Source organism: Artemia franciscana, chromosome 5 (genome assembly GCF_032884065.1).
Source record: "Artemia franciscana chromosome 5, ASM3288406v1, whole genome shotgun sequence".
Lineage (NCBI taxonomy): Eukaryota > Metazoa > Arthropoda > Branchiopoda > Anostraca > Artemiidae > Artemia > Artemia franciscana.
This window is the reverse complement of record NC_088867.1, coordinates 9,167,016-9,187,326: the sequence shown is the minus strand read 5'-3', so window position 1 is coordinate 9,187,326 and position 20,311 is coordinate 9,167,016. Positions and strand designations below refer to the sequence as shown.

The 20,311-nt window shown below is 33.5% G+C and overlaps 1 protein-coding gene across 1 annotated transcript in view; it reads left to right on the top strand.

Annotated features, from left to right (window-relative positions):
* LOC136026959 (sodium leak channel NALCN-like) overlaps positions 1–20,311 on the top strand; it is a gene marked incomplete in the record, with an annotated part of 157,093 nt that overhangs the window by 45,688 nt on the left and 91,094 nt on the right. The window contains 5 exon segments of the mRNA XM_065703817.1: positions 468–659; positions 4,849–4,986; positions 7,355–7,561; positions 11,309–11,514; positions 15,561–15,668. Of these exon segments, the coding sequence (XP_065559889.1) occupies positions 468–659; positions 4,849–4,986; positions 7,355–7,561; positions 11,309–11,514; positions 15,561–15,668 (851 nt within the window).

The following is a 20,311-nucleotide window of genomic DNA, read 5'->3' as shown; positions in this document are numbered from 1 at the left end:
TTATACCCAAAGGCACAGTTATTTGAACTTTAAACTGTTTTGAATAAAAATGGTTGAGTTACTCTCCAATCACAGTTGACTCTTAAAAAGCGTACTAAACTTTTCAATTTCAGAGTGAATGAGTTTCCTTCAAAGTTTGTACGAATTTGCTAACGTTAGCGTTACCTCTGATATAGTCTCCTGTGTAACCATAACTAGAATTTTTTTTTTTAATTTTGAAATTTGTTCAATTTTCAATGGGCCTAATTAAACGAAAAACGGGTTTCACTTGCTCAAGTCCGATGACAAAATTTTTTCAAGTAAAAAAAATGAGGAACACTGAATGTAATTGTGATGAAAAGTTTCATAATTTTTTTTTCGAAATTATTTTTGTGCCACAATGCTTTTGTGTCTCTTTCATGGTATTTTCTATGGAATATATTTTTTCATTGTTTACTTGACATGATATTCTAGTTTTCTAATTTAAGGTTCTCCGAATAGTCCGTTTAATGAAAGCATCACCGTTGTTAGAAGATTTTGTCTACAAAATTTTTGGACCAGGAAAAAAACTTGGAAGTCTGATCATTTTTACAATGTGTTTGCTGATTATAACATCCAGCATTTCGATGCAGCTTTTCTGCTTTCTAAGAGACTTCACAAAATTTGAAACTTTTCCCGAGGTAAGCAGGCTCATGTTGAAACTTAATTTTAAAATAGATAAATAAGGTCGTTGTAGAGGGCGCAGTGGTCTTGTCTGAGAAATTAAATTAAAAAAAATTTTTAATTGAATTTAAGGAGCGATATTAAAACTTAAAACGAACAGAAATTACTCCGTATATGAATGAGGCTGTTCCCTCCTCAACGCCACGCTCTTTACGCTAAAGTCTGACTCTTTCTCTCAACTCTACTTTGTAAAGCAGTAAAAAACTTTAGCGTAAAGAGCGGGGCGCTGAGGAGGGAACAGTCCCTTTTATATACGGAGTAATTTCTGTTCGTTACTTAAAAGTAACGAACATTTAAGAAATTACGGAGTAATTTCTGTTCGTTACTTTTTGGTTACTTAAAAGGCAACTAAAACTTTTAATTTTTCACGAACGTTTTTATTAGTAAAAATATACGTAACTTACGAATTAACTTGCGTAACGAACTTCTGAATTCGTATATTTTTACTACGCATATGAGGTGTTCGCCCCCTCGTCAATACCTCGCTCTTTACAGTAAAGCTTAAATTTTGTCCCAATTCCTAATGATCCCTGGATCACAAAGGCCGTAGAATAAATCGTTGAAATTACTAAAAAATACTTTAGAGTAAAGAGCGAGGTATTAGGAGGAGGTTCATATGCTTAATAATTTATGTTAGTTTTGAGTTTTAATGCTGCTCCTTACTTTCAGTTGAAAAAACTTTTTATGTTTTTTTTTCTTTTTTTAAATACTAGAAAATCCTACGCCCTTCTTGGAAATTCTCTTCCCCCATGACAAATTCCTCATTGGAAAGTTCTCGCCACATAGCCTCCTCCCCTCAACCCCTCCCCCAACAAAAAATCCCCCTGAAAACGTCTGTACACTTCCCAATAACAATTGCTACAATTGCCAATAACAATAGCCCCTCCTACGGGGACTGTGGGGGAGTAAGTCGTCCCCAAAGACATATTTATTAGGTTTTTCGGCTATGCTGAATAAAATGGCTACCTCACAATTTTGATCCGGTGACTTTGGGATAAAATGAGCGTAGTAGGGGCCTAGGTGCCCTCCAATTTTTCGGTCACTTAAAACGGGTACTAGAACTTTTAGTTTCCGTGAGAGTGAGCCCTCTCGTGACATTCTAGGACCACTGAATCGATACGATAACCTCTGGGAAAAAAAATAAACACGCACCCGTGATCATTTTTATAGATAGGAGCTTGAAACTTTTACTGTAGGTTTTTATTTGAAACTTTTACTGTAGGGATTTTCGTTAAGATTCTATGACTTTTAAGGGGTGTTTCCACCTATTTTCTAAAATAAAGCAAATTTTCTCAGGCTCGTAACTTTTTATAGGTAAAACTAAACTTGATGAAACTTATATACTTAAAATCAGCATTAAAATGCAATTCTTTTGATGTAACTATTGGTATCAAAATTCCATTTTTTAGAGTTTCGGTTACTATTGCGCCGGGTCGCTCCTTACTACAGTTCGTTACCACAAACTGCTTGAAAACTAAGATTCAATTACAAGCAAAAGCAAGCTCCTGTCTCCACACCTAGCCCCCTCTCTGTCTGTCTTTCTTTTTTTTTCTTTCTCTCTATCCCTCTCTCTATCTCTTCTGCTAAAAAAAAAAAGTAAAAAAAAACAATTTATTTTTAAATAAATTGTAGGACCTTTAAACAAGAGTAGAAATGCCATTTGGCGTTGTAGTTCACCCATTTCGAACTAAAATTCCTAAAGTGACTATCCTATAAAAGACATCTGTTGATCTGTTCAAGTGAAGCTTCAATAAATCACAAAAAACATAAACTTATTAAAATAGCGAAGGCATAATACGATATTTCTAATTTCTCTGGGTCTGCATAGTATGTTAAACAAGGGAAAAGAAGGACAAAAGATATATAATAATTCAAAAATAATAAGTAACGCTTTCAGTACCAGAGAATTGTTAGTTAATGTTTGTAATGTTGTAAATGTAATGTAATGTTAATGTTTGTATTGTAATGTTGTTAGTACCAGAGAATCTAAAGATAACCAGTCATTCCTGAAAGGCTATTCACATAAGAAGATAAGGGCAAATAAAATTGGAAAACCACACAAAATATAATTGTAGGTCAGAATCGAAATATATACTGCTATATTACCAACATTTAAGAATTAAACAAACATACGATCCAAGGTTAACTTAAAAGTTAACTCAGCATCATTAAGTAGGCCTAAAATGAAAAGCTATCATGGACATAAGCTAAGCTCTATAGACTTTATTTTTCATTGTGGCAATATTTGTCACACGAAATTTCTGTCTTACCGCCATCTTTTTTTTTATCTTGAAATCTAGATTCCGGAAAGTTCCTAAAAACAAATATAGTTTTCCGCGTGGCGCGGAAATTTAAAATATGCAAAACTGAGTTAGTTTCTTGATATCTGGGTTATTCTTCTAAGGTTCGAAAGTCGCTGCAACAGCTATATAGTTTTGGTACTTAGCAAATCTAAAAGTATCAAAAAATGAATGCCAATTACTAATTTTTGTCCTTAGCGAGATCACTAAAGTAATTTGGATATCAACATGCTCCCTTCATCCGTACAGGGCACCCGGTGGATTGTTACTCAATAAAATTGTAGCTCTACGAAAATATTGTAACTCTAAGAAAATAGAGGGTAATACTAGAGATGGAAGGTAACAGAAGACACACCTATCTGGATATAATACCCCCCCCACCTCGAAAACAAAATATTTAAAGGCATAAAGGGCATTATTTTTACCAGAAAGCATTAATATTATACTCAGGAAGATACTCATGCTATCTAATATGTTTAATGGTTTAAAAAAAAAGGAAGAAAAAAATATTGCCTTGGTAGATTGGGTCAGACGAATGAATAAAAATAACAACTGAATAATAAACAAGTGAATAATAAATGAGTTTTTCATAAACTAATATATAGATAATAAAATGATAAAAGGAAAACATAAGAAGTTAATGATGATTAAAAGAAGTCAAGTAAGCCAAAAAAAGATATATGCTACACCAATAGTCAGTGAAAGATTTCTTCTGCAATAAAAAGTTGAACTTTTTCAACTTTTTAGTTGAACTTTTTTTAGTTGAAGTATGAACTTTTTCAAACGGCTGTTCCTTATTGAAGCATATTTTTACTCCTTTTTTTCAGATTAGTTGTTTTTTCTGTTTCTCACAGTCTGGACTTTTCAAGTCTTTCCAAAGAAAAGTAAAGAGTTCCATTAAACCATCCCCCATGCCTTCGAGAACATAATTTGCACTTTACTAAAAACAAAACAGACGTTAAATATTTTTGCTTTTCAAACTCTAATGAATAAATAAAGTTATTAAGACTTTAAGGAATAAATATCAGTATACGTATATTAAACCGTCAATCCATATTCACTTATTCATTTTTTTTTTCAGTAAAGTATAAATTATGTTCTCGTCTTTGGAAGGAATGAGGGTTGTCAGCCCTACTCAAGTCAATGTTTGCTCGTTTTGAATTTGAATCAATTATTTAGTGTAATTTCTGCTTGTTTTGGGTTTCATTAATTAAATGATGGTGATTTGTAATAAGTTTACAACTTTGTTTGACTACGTTGAACAAAATGGCTATCTCAAAATTCTGATTGGCCGTTTCTTGAGAAACGATGGGCTTGTAGAGGACTGGTTGCCCTCCAATCTCTTTTTACTCTTGAAAAGGGCACTGGAGTTTTGAGTTTCCAATCGTTTGAGCTGCTTCTAAAGTTTCTACGACAGTTTTTTCGCCAAGTTTTTCACCGAGTCAGTTTTTCACCAAGGCACTCCATACAGAGTGCCTTGGTGAAAAGAAAAAAAATAATACCATGTACCCACATTGTTCTTTACTTATTTAGCATTATTGCGCTCCCCATGGTCTTGTAAGTCTTTTCGTATATTGTTCACTGGGTGAGTTATTTTTATTTATTTTTCCTTTTTTTAGCTTGGCTTATAAGCAGGTTAGATGTTACTGTAACAAGAGATGGATATAGGTGTGGGGTAAAGATTTAGCCTCTATTGATTTTGAAATTCTTTGAAATTTCTAGTAGTTCCGTGGAAATGTCTTTTTCTCTGTATGCTTTGCACCAAAATATTCAGACATACCCTTATATAAACAAGGCATACCCCTTTTCCTTTTATATAATCATGTTCATAATTGGTATTTTTCAGGCTTTCATGTCTATGTTTCAAATCCTTACTCAAGAAGCCTGGACGGAAGTAATGGACGAAACTATGCTCAGAACATCAGAAACATTTGCTCCTTTAGTTGCTATTTACTTCATTCTATATCATCTTTTTATGACTTTGGTAAGTCTTGATCATCATGCTAATACACATTAAAAGTGCTCATATAATATGTGTCATTAATCTAGCTTGTCCAGCCGAAATAATCAAGGGCAAATACAAGGAAGAAGAATGGGCTCTCGGGATAGGTTCATAGAATGTTCAATATTTTTCATAATTTCATACATTTTCAAACACTCCCGAATTTATTCTTCGTATCAGAAATATCCCCAAAACATTTTGAGTACGCCTGTTTTAGTGAAATAATATTGCGTCCAGAAAGTAGCTTTTAAGACAAAGATTTCCTGAATTAAGTAACCATAATATATTTTGTCGGGTACTTTGAGATACTGTTTTGAAATTAGACGAATAATTCAATGGAGAACTTGATTTGAAAAACAGGACAACTTTCTTGCAAAACAAAGAGGAATTAAAGTAAAGTAATGTAGGTTTGCTCCGTTGTTTCTCTAAAAGGGAAAAAAGCTTTCAGAGGACACAAGATCTAGAATAGCACATGAATTAAGTGTTTTCATAACAAGCCCACCAGCATACCTATAGTCATGTGAATGAAAAAAATGGACTTAATTTAGTTAAGTAAGAAATACAATCCATTAGCAGTGGGGCTACATTATGATCAGGATAAGGAACTCTTTAGTATAGCCAAAGAGAGAAAGGATGTAGCTTTTTTCTATTTCCATGGTAAAAAGTAGACTTTAATTTCATCGGTCTTTTCCTTTGACATATTTATGCAGTCCAACTTATTTGTGGAGGGACAAATAACCCCAAGTTGGGTTGCCATAAGGCTTTTAAGGATGCCCATTCGAGATATACTTGGAGTCAGCAATTGATTCAGTACTGTTACTTATGCATCATCTTAGTGACAGTGTTCGACCAAGAAGAACAATAAAGTCTACTTGCTAAGAAATGAGTAATCCAAAAACTTGTATTTTCTTCATTGGCTGAAAATTTTATACAGAAGAGCCGACCCAGTGCAAACTGACTGTTAGTTCTTATTAGCGAATTAAAATTCTGTGTATGAGATTTTAAGCCAATTAGGTTTTAAAAAGGTGGAGAAGTGGTCGACGCCCATAGAGACACCCATAGGACGCCCATCGAGGATATACATGGTATTTGTAGTCCCTCAGGACTTTGGCATCGATGATGTACACCTATTACTTACTTAATAGGAGATTGTTTATTTATGTTGAGGGTGACATAATATAGTATGACTTTTTTTTACTAGAGCTGAGGGCCCGCTAGTCGTGGGGAGCCTCCAGTTGTAACTGAGGACGGCACAAACGTGGGACGCTAGGTAATAATTTAAGAGAATTTTTAAAGACATTTTTTTTCTTCGAGGTTTTTCTTTCTAGACGTTTTGTTTCTTCAAGAGTGTTTTTCCTCAAGGCATTTTTTGTATGAAAATTCTTTTTTCTTCAGGATTTTTTATTTTTTCTTAAAGATATTTTTCCTTTAAGTTACTTCTTCTTCAAGAAATGTTTTTCGAGATATTTTTTCTTCGAGGTGTTTTTTCTTTAGGGAGCCTTTATAATCCAATCAGAACAAAGTTTTTGTCCGCTGTAGGAATCAAATGTAAGACCAAAGATGTCCCCAATGTCCCCAACGGAGTAGTGCCTTAACCACCTGTGCCAAAAAAATACTTCCTAATATTATGTTCTGAGAAAAAATGTGATTTAGTTTTTAGGTAAAATATTATACAAGCAAGTAGTAGAAGTAGCAGCAAAAGTTCTGTTAGTATTAGTAGCCCTTGAAGTTTCAGCTTAATACCTTGAGGTGTTGCTAGGATATTGCCAATACACCCCTTTGATAACACACATGTACATATTGTACATTACTTCTGATACTTCCAAAACTAACCTATAAAAAACTAACCTAGATTAAACAAAAACATATAAATAACATAAACATATAAAACATATAAACATATACAGAAAAAGAAACAAAACTCCAACGATAAAAAGAAACATCTTAATAACATCGAATGTGACTATGTTCACCATGTAATATCAACAAATCAAACAAAAGTAGGTCAAATTAGCTTGTTTCTTTAATGGATCACAATGCAATGAAGCAGCAGAGGGAAATAGTTGGTTGTTGGCTTGATAATTAAATCTAGCAAAATAAAAAAGCTATTGTTTTGTAAATGGAAAGAATTTGTCTAAGAGGTTATTATTTGTCTAAGAGTTGCTTTCAAATCATAGCCATTAAACCCAGTAAAAGTTTTTCACAGTATCTGCAGGTTTGTAGTGTGTTAAAGGTTTAGACTTACTAAATGTCTTTATTTCTTTTTATTTTATTTTTTTTTAATAGCCTTTTTCTTTTTGTTTTCTTTTTGCTGAATAATACAAATGGTTGTATTTAATGTATATTATAGATTGTGCTAAGTCTTTTTGTGGCAGTTATTTTGGATAACTTGGAGTTGGACGAAAACATCAAGAAGTTGAAGCAAATTCGAGCTAGACAGCAAAGTGCTCAAGTTAAAGAAAGCCTACCAAAACGATTGGCTGTTTTTGAAAAGTTTCCAGATAAGCCACAAATGATGAAAATTCATAAGACTCCTTCAGATTATTTAACACCAAAGGTAGGTGTAGATTTACCATAGGTAGCACATTTTGGCCGGTTATTGTTTTTTTTAGTGACTTATGAGCACATCTAAACAAAGTAGTATTTTTTGTACCTTTAGTTAAAGTTTGTAGTTTTGAAAACAGGGAACTTTTATATAAAATCTTTAATTTTTGTATTTCCATTTTGTTATAATACATTCAGCATTGATCCCCATAGAAACTTTTGGATTTGTAAAGGAAGGGGAAGAAACCCAAATAAATTAAAAACTATAAATTTCAATGCACTAAGGGAGAGAGGAAACAGAAATTACATAAAAATCAAACAATATTTGTAATTTTCTTGTACTTCTACTTACTTTGATTATTTGCTCTCCCTGTGGGAACAGACGTGGACGCTTCATCCGACATATAGAAAAATCCATGTGGTTGACTTTCGTTTGTTGCGATCTTGTGCCACCTCTTCAGCAAACTGGAACCAGCAAATCCTACACTTTTTGCCAAACTTTCGAAATTTACCAGTGGGATCAAGGTCAATTTCGACAGTTTCCCAACAATCTGCCAGGGTATCTATACCAATCCCGTGAAGGATCAGCTATAATCCAATTGCTTGACGATGTAGTCGTTGGGTTTTCTTTGACTAAGCCAAAGCAAAGTTCGATTTGAAAGTCGATTTCAAGTAAAATTTAAGTCGGAACTTACAAATGGATGAAATAAAATTTGAAAGTAATTCTTGTTATTAGAATGATAATTTGTTTAATCAGTGGTAAAAAGTTGCAAAACACTAAGGGGTTCAGGTGGCTCAGGGTAAAATTATAAGGGGCCCAGGTTGCTATGGATTTGAGTTAAAGTAAAAGTGAACTTGGAATAATATAAAATGACTTGGAATCAAATCTATGTTGCAGCGGCAGCTAGCAACCTAGTAACAAACGATCTGTCCCATACTATGACATACAGTAGCCTATAATTCCTAAATATAGTGTCAAATAATAACACAAAGTACACTATTAGAATCGCCTTGTACGAAACCTTTATGCGGGACACTTATAGCTCCTTGACTTGAATAACTAAGAAAATCCATTGGCTCGACAAATATGAAATGTTGCTTGAACTGCGAAATGTTGATATTCTGCTTCGACGGCATTTTTTTTTTCCTTTCTTTCCTCCGCAGCTAGCACGGCACTGGAACATCATAGAGAGTTGTTTAATGTCTTATTTTAAAAGAAATTTATGTATTTAAAAAGCTTTTGTAATTAAAAAATATTTTTAAAATACAATTATTTATTTACATAAAACAGCATTTTCATGCACAAGACTGATTAATGACGTCACAATACTAAGTCGTAGCCATATATGGCGTAAAAGTAATTCCATGTTAAAATATTAGCTATAATGACATCAGTACAAAATTGCCAATGTTATTCTGCAAACTGCAAAAATATTGATGGTTTCTGAGCAATAGTTTTATTTTTTAGATTCAAACTAGAACAATTTTAAATAATTTTTAATCCAAACTAGAACAATTTTAAAATTAGTTTGTTTTTCTGTTCTATTTAATCAATGAACGTTTTATTTCATGTCTTAATTCAGAGTTATAACTGTCTCCCGGAACCAAACTTTTCTTGGCTCAACTTGTAAAGTGTGTATCTCTTGTGCTATATTTCCGTAGAAAAAATTCAATTTTTTTCTTTATTTTAATTTTCAGTTCAGACTTGTTAAGGTTATTATGGAAACTGTCAAAATATTTATTATTGAAACAATATGGTCTCAAGTGAACATAGTAAAAGAAAAAGAAACCTAGAAAACTATCAAGAATTGAGAAATCCAAATATCTTCTGTTTTTAATATTAGATTAAGAGTACTTCGAAAACATGTGAAAAAACGTCAATTCTTCAATTTTTAAAGAAAGTTTAGAACATTCTCTAAAAAAAAGCTCTAGACAAAATTTTATTCTGTCTAGATGATTATAGAGCCTGGGAATTAATGAATCCAACAATACAAGCATCTTGTTCCCTTAGTGCAAGCTACAGCTACTGTGGCAAAATTGTATATTTCATAGCAAACATAAATTATAAAGTATCGTGAAAATCGTTCTTGGATATGCCGAATACGATAGTTTAATTCTGTGTTTATCCTAATAGTTTAATCCTAACGATTGTTAGGATTACGACCCTTTTAGAGAGTGTTTAAACTTTTTTCCGAAATTAGATAAGTAATCTCAGGCTTATAGTTTTTGATGACTTACTTCAAACTTAATGAATTTTGTACATATGGAATCACAATAAAAAGACAATTCTGTGATGTATATATTTTTGATGAAGATCATTTTTTATTTCCCGTAATCATTAGCAACAATTGCTCTTTATACATAGTTTGTTACCATGAATTGTTTGAAACTGGAACTGTTTAATGTAATCTGAAAAAAAAACAGTTAAAATAGCTTTACAATATCACAAGTTCAATTTAAATCAAAGTTTATTGAGACCAAACAACAAAATATTGACTAAACTATTAATAACCCGAAAAAAATATGAATACCAACAAACCAACTGCAGGCATTATTTTATTTTACATATACTGGTAACATAAACCAATGATGTCACATAACACACCAACAATACATCTAAGGGGATTTTTCTGCAGTGTGCGTATAGAACGAAGTATCAGCGAAGGAGTAGCAATCCATATTGCCAAACAGAAAAAAAAGGATTTATGAACGAAAAATAATATTTTGCCCTCCCCATAATAAATATATGAATATAATAAATAAGTAAATAAATAGCCATAAATAAATAAATATAAGCTTCAGAAATCTAAAGGACAAACGCGCTTTAATTGGTTGATTTTAGGCTTTGATGTCTTACTAGGAGCCTTAACATTATAAATAAATTATAATTATTCATGAGTATTAATTTTTAATTTATTCAGCTGGCCTCCCGTGATTAATCCTTATTAAGTTGGTATTTTTGTAATATGAGGATAACTGTTTGGAGAATGTGAAAGGATAATAAAATTTGACTAACCTATATTAACCCCAGACCAATCTTGCTTGATTGCTGTATGAACCCTGACTGTGAGATGACACTTAGTTGGATCAGTTTCACATCATTACTGTGTTACCTGCAATTAAAAGTTGCGGTGATTTCGCTAAAAGGAGAGGAGGGTAAGAATTATCAAGAAATCCAACGAAATATGCTGTCATTAAGCTGGTTACTGATAAAAATAAAACCGAGAATAGTGCGGAACAAAAAACCTCAGGGGAAACCCCAATTATTGACCGCTTTACTTGAAAAATACCGTTTAGGGGGATATATCGTTCTTATTCTGGTAAAAATTCTGAAGCCAAAATAGCACTTCTAATAAATTTTTAAACCTTATAACCATTGTTGATTTAAAGGCTAGTATAAATCAGAACCTATATAACTGCACTATGGATATAGTAATTTATAAAAACTACAATAGGGCGGTGTTTTGACAATTTTCCTACACCTTTGTTCCCTTTCCAGACGCAACGATTATCTAAGGTACTCAAAGCTGGCAAAACAAGGCATTTAGGTCTGTTCCTTTACAGCCACCGTCAATTGCAACTGCTCTTGTTAGGTCCCTGATGACTCTTCCTGGTCGTGTAATACAATGCTCATTCTATATTATCGTGTATCTATTCAGCCAAAAATGTAAGATCTGCGCTTACTTATCGATATTATAGTTTTTATTTTGTTGACCAGCAGTCACAAACCTCCTCTTTTAACAAACCGATTGTTGCCCAGGTTCGTGACAGTTTTGTGAAGAGTTACTGTGTAGAATTATCATCCCTGAAAGACAAAGAAGAATGGCAAAAAGAAGATTTACTGCCTCCAACGGAAAAAGTGCAAAAGAGAAAGCTGCCATTTTTCAGACAAAAGGCTTTGGCACTTAGCCAGATTGATGGCAGTCTCCCGAAGGGAAAGCATGAAACAATATCTGAAATTTTAACGTAAGTGAAACTGGCTAATGTTAAAATTAACTTATATTCTAGTTTAAAACGTTTCTTTTGATGAAGGAAGTAAGTTAGACACAATCTGTAGAAGGAATTGTTCCCCATTCGGAAAGAGGGTGGATGGGTATGAGCTTTTTTCCACTTTTTATATGGATCCCGCTAAGACACAATAAAAGACTATTACGTTTCCTTTTTCTTGTGTTCTTACTTTCGTCCATGGAATTTTAATTCTAGAACTTTAACAAAAAGTATATTCCTCAATAAAGTATTCTCGTACGTGTTCCAGATACCATCCTACTTGTAAGAGCCAAAGTTTGTATCAGGATTTTTTTTTAATAATAAAAAATGTAATGGCAGCACTGCTTAGTCCGCTTTTATTCATATTGGTTGAAACACAGCCCAAATGTCTAGCCCTTGTAAATGGATTTATAACCAAACACGGAAGAGAACGATACTTAACCTTCATCTTCATAACATGAATAGGAAAAAAAAGTGTTCGTTCACACTCAGTTAAAATCAGTTAAATCAGTTAAAATCAGTCAAAATCAGTTAAAATAATGTAACCTATCTTAAAATTACTTGTGTTGTCATTTGAAACTATTATGAAATAGATGGCAGCACTTAAGTTGATAAACATATCGCCGTCTATGAGTGTAAATCTGTAGATGGTAACAGGAGGGAGCTGACTTTTAAGTATAAAACTCCCTGAAAGTATAGGTGCTCAAACGGCCAAAAGTCACTCAAAAAGAAATAAAGATTAAGGTCTCGGCCGTAAAAAAAAACAGGGGTAGAGAACAAGAGTAACAGTGGTTGATTATTCTAGTGGGTACCCAGTAGCGAAATTCAGAACTGAAGTTGAATTGACAGTTCTAATTGAAAGTTCTAATTGACGCATCTATGACTATTTAATAAAAAAATGTGTTATGCATGTGTAATCTTGGAATAAAGTTCGGTTCCTCTCTCTCTGACTTTATTAAAAAACCTTATTCACCTATTTGAGACCGGTAGTAGTACCTATGTCTAAAAATTATTGTTCTTGTATCTTTGGCTTTTGGATAAACATTCTAAATGATGGAGTTGCTAGCGTACCCTAATAAAAGTGGAAGCATAAAAAAGTAATGCAATGAAATATTCGTATTGAAATAACGTCACGTACAATATTACATGTTATTAATGTCATCATATAAAATCTTGAATGTTTCGAATCCGGTCCAAAAAATAATTCATCAAGTATTCTCTTGACATAGCAATTACTTCATTTGGGGATCTTGCATGACTTCTAATATGGTTGTACCTAACAGAACATCGCACATTTCATAATGCTATTATTCTGTTCAGTGATGGTATTTGTTGGTAAGCTATCAAAGATACTATTAACGTTCGCTGATGCTTTGCTTTTCGTTGAATTGTCTTTAATTTCCTTGGTGATATTATCTGCCAAGCCCTTTTTATTTTGTCTGCGATTTCACTGTGTATTAACACATTATTTTTACATAGGTAATAGTTCTGGCAAAGAGTCTAGATATAATTTATGACATGTGTGCAGCACTACATCTGTCTTCTTTTTACCTTCCGTAAATCCTAATACCGAGAGATGGCGATAGATTTTATTGACAGGTAAAACGTTACCTACATTGTCAGCAAGAATTTGACCCTCGTCCTAAACTATTAATTTTATTGTTATTATTCTGTTCATTATGTCCTGTGGTGGCGCAGTGGATTTGACCTTAGCTTGGTAATACGGGACCCAGAGATCGAATCACGCTGCAGGAATGCACTGCAGGGCCGACGCAGGGACCTTAGTAGTCAAGAAGCGTCGTTAATTCTTAAATAATAAAGTGGCTAACAAACCCTAAGGATAATGGATACAAAACACAGAAATGCGATGAAATTTTTTATTGAAATAATCGTACCTACAATATTCAGTGTTATTAATATCATCATAAGGAATTTGAATGTTACTGAATCCGTTCCAAAAATAATTCTTCATGTTTTATTTGGGCATGGCATTTATTTCATTTCGGGGTCTTGCACGACTTTTAGTATGGGTTTACCTACAAGCTCATTACAAACTTAATCATTGCTGTTATTTTGTACAATGATAGTGAACAATTCCGGTAGTCCAAAGAAAATTAATATTTCACTGTTATGATAATGCTCGCATAAATTTTCAATGATGTGACCATTAGTGCTTGTTTCATAGTCCAAACATTTGTCTATGTCAGCGTTCACTTTTTTCTAAATAATATTAATTTGTTTATCCGTCCAGTGCAAAATTAATAGTGATCAAAAACATACAATAAACTAACTACTGTCGACGACCAACCACATATAACTACGGGGGCAGCCGCATAAAAAAGATCCAAAAGTCATTTTCACAAAAATTACGTAATACTACCCATCAAATTTGTACGTATTTCGCAGAATATTTCACTACCCGGTAATTTCGTAAGATATTATTTCAGATCAATGTGCTCTTGAAATAATGGATAAGATTTTGATAATACCAGACATGATTTTACAACCATTATATATTCCAAAAAACATCATCCGAATTTTTTTTCTATAAGAATATGCAATGTCATTTAAAGATATGAAAAAAAGTAGAAAAAAGTCTAATGCTAAAGAAATTGAAAAATTTCTAATTAAAAAAAAACTAAGTAAAAAAAGTCATTATAAATATTACTTTGTAAATGAAAAAATCACAATTAGTACATGTATACCATCTTCTTTTCGTCTTTCAAAAATATTTTAAGAGAACTTCTTTTGTTATAAATATATATACTGTCATTTTAAGGCAAGAAAAAAAAAGTTGAGAAAATTTCAAAGTTAAAAAGACTAAGTCCAAGAAAATATATTTCATTGTAAAATTCTTTTCTAAAAGAACAAATCGTGAGTAGCCTACGTATACCATTTTCATTTTGTATTTCAAAATATCACAAGTAAATTTGTTTTGTTAAGAGTATATGTAATATCATTTTATGACATATAAAAAAAAGTAGAAAAATCTCTAAGTTCAAAAAATTGAGGAGTCGGGTGGGAAATGAAGGCCCTGAAGGGGGAACTTGGGAACCTAACTTTCGTGCAAGCTATGTAATGGAAAACCAGTGTGCTCGGGACCATTACATTACAAAAAGGAAACTTTGCCGGCCGTAGTTATTACAATTTTTGGAACCGAAACAAGTTTGATTGACATTAAAAAAAAAAAAAAAAAAAAAAAAAAAAAAAAAAAAAAAAAAAAAAAAAAAAAAAAGTTTGCTTGGAAGTATTAGATTACAAAAAAACAATATGACTGCCTACCAATCATCTCAAATCACTATTGTATGCGTGTTAATGTAATGACGCCAAAACTTAGAAGAACTCATTATCGGTCCAGGTGGTTATACAAGTGTAAAAAGGATAGGGCGCCACCTGTACTTGTTGACTCATATCATCGACAGCATGCTTGACAATTATATCAATGCGGTATGCATATTATCAGAATGATACCAAAAAATTTTGGAAACAGTTATTTCAATGCTTAGCAACAACACCAAATGGTAACTTTCACTCTCGGTGAAAGGTGTATAACACCCATGTAATTCAGATGACTAGGGCTGTCGTAGTATTAGAGGGATATGGGCTGATGCGGTATTAAAGAAATAGGGCTTTCTCATTATCTCTAAAGGGGATACGAGGGATTAGCAACTCCAATAGTAGGATACACGGGATATGTCTGTAACAGGATTCATTGAAGGGATATGAAGGGTCGCCATCTCCAATAGTCAATCGGGATAAGTTGTAGTTGTCGGAGTATTGCCCCACATACTACTTGTCTGCTCAATATTCCACTATTTCCCACTCTCTCAGCGAGTCACAGCATAATTTCATTACCGCTGTTGTTTACAATCTTTGATATATCAATGGAGGGAGGATGGTTTAAAGAGCCAACTTCAGAGGTTATTTAAAAGATAAGCACCCACTTCCATATACCCTTGCTTGTAGTGGGTATTATGATAACCTTTTGTGATTAGAATCTGCTCTGATCAGATTTAATATTTCAGGGAAAGTAATACACAAAGACAAGTACTTGGAGATTCTGGAGCTATACCTGTGTCTCAGCTGGCTGCTAAACAGCACCCGTCAATAAGAAAGATCAACGCATTGAAACAGTAAGTTATATTTTGGTTTGCGGAATAGATGTTTTATTGTTTCGTGCTTTTTCCAAACTTGTTAACAGATAGAAGAAACTAAAATTTGCCATTTTGAAGATAAAATTGGCTCAGTTTTGACTTCACCGAATAAGAACTAATATATTAAGAGCCAAAAATATCAAATTTGACTTAAGATTCTAAAAATTTCATTACTGAGATTACCAAAAGTCGCAATGAAGTAATTATGTTGAAACTACAAGGAATTATTTCTTTCTCTGTTTTGGACTTTGGCTAGTTAAGCGTGTTGGATGTAACAAAGCTTTGCAGTGTTAATTTTCTAACCAGTTCTATTTTACATTTTATGAATTGTGTGGCCTATATTAAATTCAATTTTATTTTTTCAAATAATTTTGTTTTTTAAATATTTAAAAACAGTTTACAATATAGCATTCGTATAAAATTTAGGCTGTACTTGCCTATTTGATGAATTTCTTAAAAATAAATTCCTACGTTCAAATCAACAGTTTGTGTAACGGACTGTAACAAAGCAGAAACTTGTCCCAAGAGCAACCGAAACTTTAAGAAAACCAGTTTTGACAATAATATAAATGTTAAACGAATTGGCTTTCTCTGGTGATTCTATATACATAAAACTGATTAAATTTAAGGTCAAAGACTAAAATTGGCCTGATCTGCGAAGGGTAAGACATCCTCGAAAATGCTAGAGATCTTGTAAAAGCAGTACCGTTCACCCCAAGGTTTGATCGTATTCATAATCGGTCAAATAAAACAGTGACGGGACATTTGATCAGAAACAGGAAGTTCTAGTGCCCTATTTAAGTATCGAAAATTACCGTGCCGCAACAAAGTAGTGCTCATTCCTGTTTTGTGACGCAGGACAAGACTTTTCCCTCCAAGACTGGGAAAGTCTTTTTAGATTTATTGAGAAATTATGTCTTGAGCTTTCAAGTATAATGTCCTTGGTTGGAGCATAAATTTTTTCGCATAATTACACGTAGACTATTCCATAAAAAGTAGTTGCTAATTAAGAAATACATTGAAATTTTCTTTCAACTATGTAATTTCATTTGAGGCTTAATAGAACGACCTACAGGGAGGGGTATGTCTCTACTTCAATTGAGTTATGTAGCCATAATGACTTTCAGGGGCCAGGTATCCCTTCAAATCCCGGTTCGGATCCTTTTTCAAAAAAATTCTTAAAGATTTAGGTGTTTTTTACGTAATAGAGGGTTTTTTGTTTACTTTGCAAATGATTTCTTTGGATGTCACGTAATAGAACTTGTTAAAACCCAATAGTCAAGATGCAAACGTACGTATTACGTAATACTTTCTTTGATTGTTTGAAAACCCGCGAAGACCAGGAAAAAACTTCAGGGCCCCGACACATCATGATTTCTTTGGTTGTAACATGATAGGGAGTGTTTTCTTCAAGACATTCTTTAAGACATTTTCAAGACGTTTCAAGACATTTCAAGACGTTTCTTAAGACACTTTTCTTCAAGACGTTTTTCAAAATGTTTCAAAATATTTCAGGACATTTTTTTTTCTTGAAGAAGTTTTTCAAGACGTTCCACGACATTTGAAAACATTTTTTAAAGACATTTTTCTTCAAGGCGTCTTTCAAGACGTTTCAAGATATTTCAACACGTTTTTTAAAGACATTTTTCTTCAAGACGTTTTTCAAGAAGTTCCAAGACATTTCCAGACGTTTTTCTTAAGAAATTGTTCTTCAATACGTTTTTCAAGAAGTTTCAAGACATATCAAGACGTTTTTAGAGAAATTTTTCTTCGAGATGTTTTTCTTCGAGATTTCTGAGCTTCTTACGTAATATGGAATGTTTATATGTTTTAAGTGTGACGTATTCTCACGTGACTTGTTTCTTCAGGCCCCGTGGGGAGCCCCCACTTGTAATTGAGGAGGGCACACACGTTGGGCCTTATGTAATGAAGATGCACATGTGAGTAAGAGATCTTCAGTATTTCATTTTTTCGACAGGCTTTTTTTCGAGATTTCATTTTCTTTCATGGCTTTTTTTCTCAGGGTACCTTTATGTTCCAAATATATTTGTCCCCATTAGGAACCTAGAGAGATGTCTCCCCAATGGAATTGTGCGCTAGACAGCTGGACCAAAAAAGCCATCCTAATATTTTGATTCGGGGAATACTTTCTAATAGAAAAGTTTCGGAATATCTATGGATTGTGAGTTTCCTATGTACGTAATAATTGGTAAACGAAGGAAAAATTGATTACTGGGTATCGGTAACATCAGACATGCACCTGCTTCTTACAATGTTATTAACTTTCCAATTCAACCTAGACAGGTTAAGCTAGGTACTGAACCAGTGAGATGTTACATAGCATTGGTTTTAGATATATTATTACGTAAATGATTACACATCGAAGATTCATTTTGGAACAAAAAATCTGAGAGACACAAACTTTCGGGAAAGGAAGGGTTGTTATTAGAAATAGATTTTTACCATATTAAGAGATATTTCCGAGAGGTTACAATACAATCCAAGGTTCTGATTTCACCAATTCCAATCCAAGTTCCCCCAATTTCAGGATTTTGTAAAAAAAAATCCCCTTTTTTGTTTCTAAGCACATAGAATTTAAAATACTTTCTTGAATAAATCTTTTCCTTATTCCCTCAACATATAGATATCCAGACCAATCCTTAAAAGTCAAGGCCAATACCTAAAAAACCAGGCAAACATATAGAAATCAAAACCAAACTGTAGAAATCAGGGGTGACCTCTAAAATCAAGGCCAATTCATAATAATCATATGACATGCAAACGAAGAAAAGAGAGACAACGTTTTGCATTCCGTTATTTTCGGAGGTTTTAATGAAAATGCCACGTTTCATTGAACCAAGACTTTGCACTCCAGTAACATTTAAATAATATTTTTCTTCGTATTTCACATAATATCACTAAAAGTAAATTTAAGCCACGCTAAGAGATATTTTTGAGAGCTTTTAATGAAAATGCCAAGTATCTTCGAGTGGGTGTTAGATATCAGTTTTCTACTGTCGAAAAACGATTCTTTTAACGTTTCCCACCTTAACTTTAAGCTATAGAACGTGATGCTCCCCCATGGTGATTCTGCCACCTTGGCAAACTACGGATGGCGAACGACACCCTCTGGTGTGCATTATTACACCTAGAGCATTTTCAGACATTTTCCTACAAAAATAACCGTTTACATTAGAATCGATCATTTAAACTAAAAGGAAAATTCCGAATAGCGTGTCTTCTGATGACTCCTAGCAATTGGCGCCAGCGTGGCATTTAATGGCTAGCATATGGCATCTACTGGCGTGCATTGTCGCACCTAAGGCATTTTAAGACATTTTCCAACATAAAACAACTGTTTACACTATAATCGATCATTTGAACTTAAAGGAAAATTCTCAATAGTGTTTCTTCTTATGACTCCTAGCAATTGAGGCCTGCGTGGCACACAGTGGCTAGCTTACGGCATCCTGTGCTGTGCGTTATCACACCGAAGACATTTTCAGACATTTTCATAGAAAAACAACCGTTTACTCTAGAATCGATCATTTAAACTTAAGAAAATTAAAAGATTTAAAGAAAATTTCCAATATCGTTTCTTCTAATGACTCCTAGCAATTGAAACCCGATTGGCACTCAATGGCTAGCATTTGGCATTCTCTGGCGTGCATTATCACACCTAAGGTATTTTTTAGGAGTCATCAGAAGCATCGCCGTTGGGAATTTTCCTTGAAGTTTAAAAGATCAATTCTTCTGTAAACGGTTATGTTTGTAGGAAACTGTCTGAAAATGTTTTAGGTGTGATAATGCTCGCCAGAGGATGCCACAATCTAGCCATTGAGTGTCACAATGGCGTCATAAGATGGCGTCACGGATTACTAGGAGTCATCAGAAGAGACACATTTGGGAATTTTCCTTGAAGTTTAAATGATCGATTCTTGTGTAAATGGTTATATTTTAGGATATTGTCTCAAAACGTCTTATGTGTGATAATGAACGCCAGAGGGTGTCATATGTTAGCCATTGAGTGCCATGCTGGCGTAAATTGCTCGCAGTCATCAGAAGAAACGCTTTTGGGAACTTTACTTTAAGTTTAAACGAACGATTCTACTGTAAACAGTTGTTTTTTAACAAAAATGTCTGAAAATGCTTTAATGCAGACCAAAGGATGCCATATAATAGCCATTGAATGTCACGCTGGCGTTAACTGATAGGAGTCATCCCTCATCCGAAGACAAGCTACTGGGAATTTTCCTTTAAGTTCAAATGATCAATTCTTCTGTAAACGGTTATGTTTGTAGAGAACTGTCTGAAAATGCTTTAGGTGTGATAATAATTGCCAGAGGGTGCTATAAGCTAGCCATTGAACGCTACACTAGTGTCATCAGAAGACGTCACGCATTGCTAGGAGTCACCAAAAGAGACGCTTTTGTGAATTTTTCATTAAGCTTAAATAATCGATTCTAGTGTAAACAGCCGTTTTTGTAGGAAAATGTCTCGAAATGTTTAGTGTGTGATATTACACACCAGAGAGTGTCATGTGTTAGCCATTGAATGGCATGCTGGTTTCAATTGCTCGTTGCCATCAGAAGAAACACTTGTGGGAACTTTATTTAAGTTTA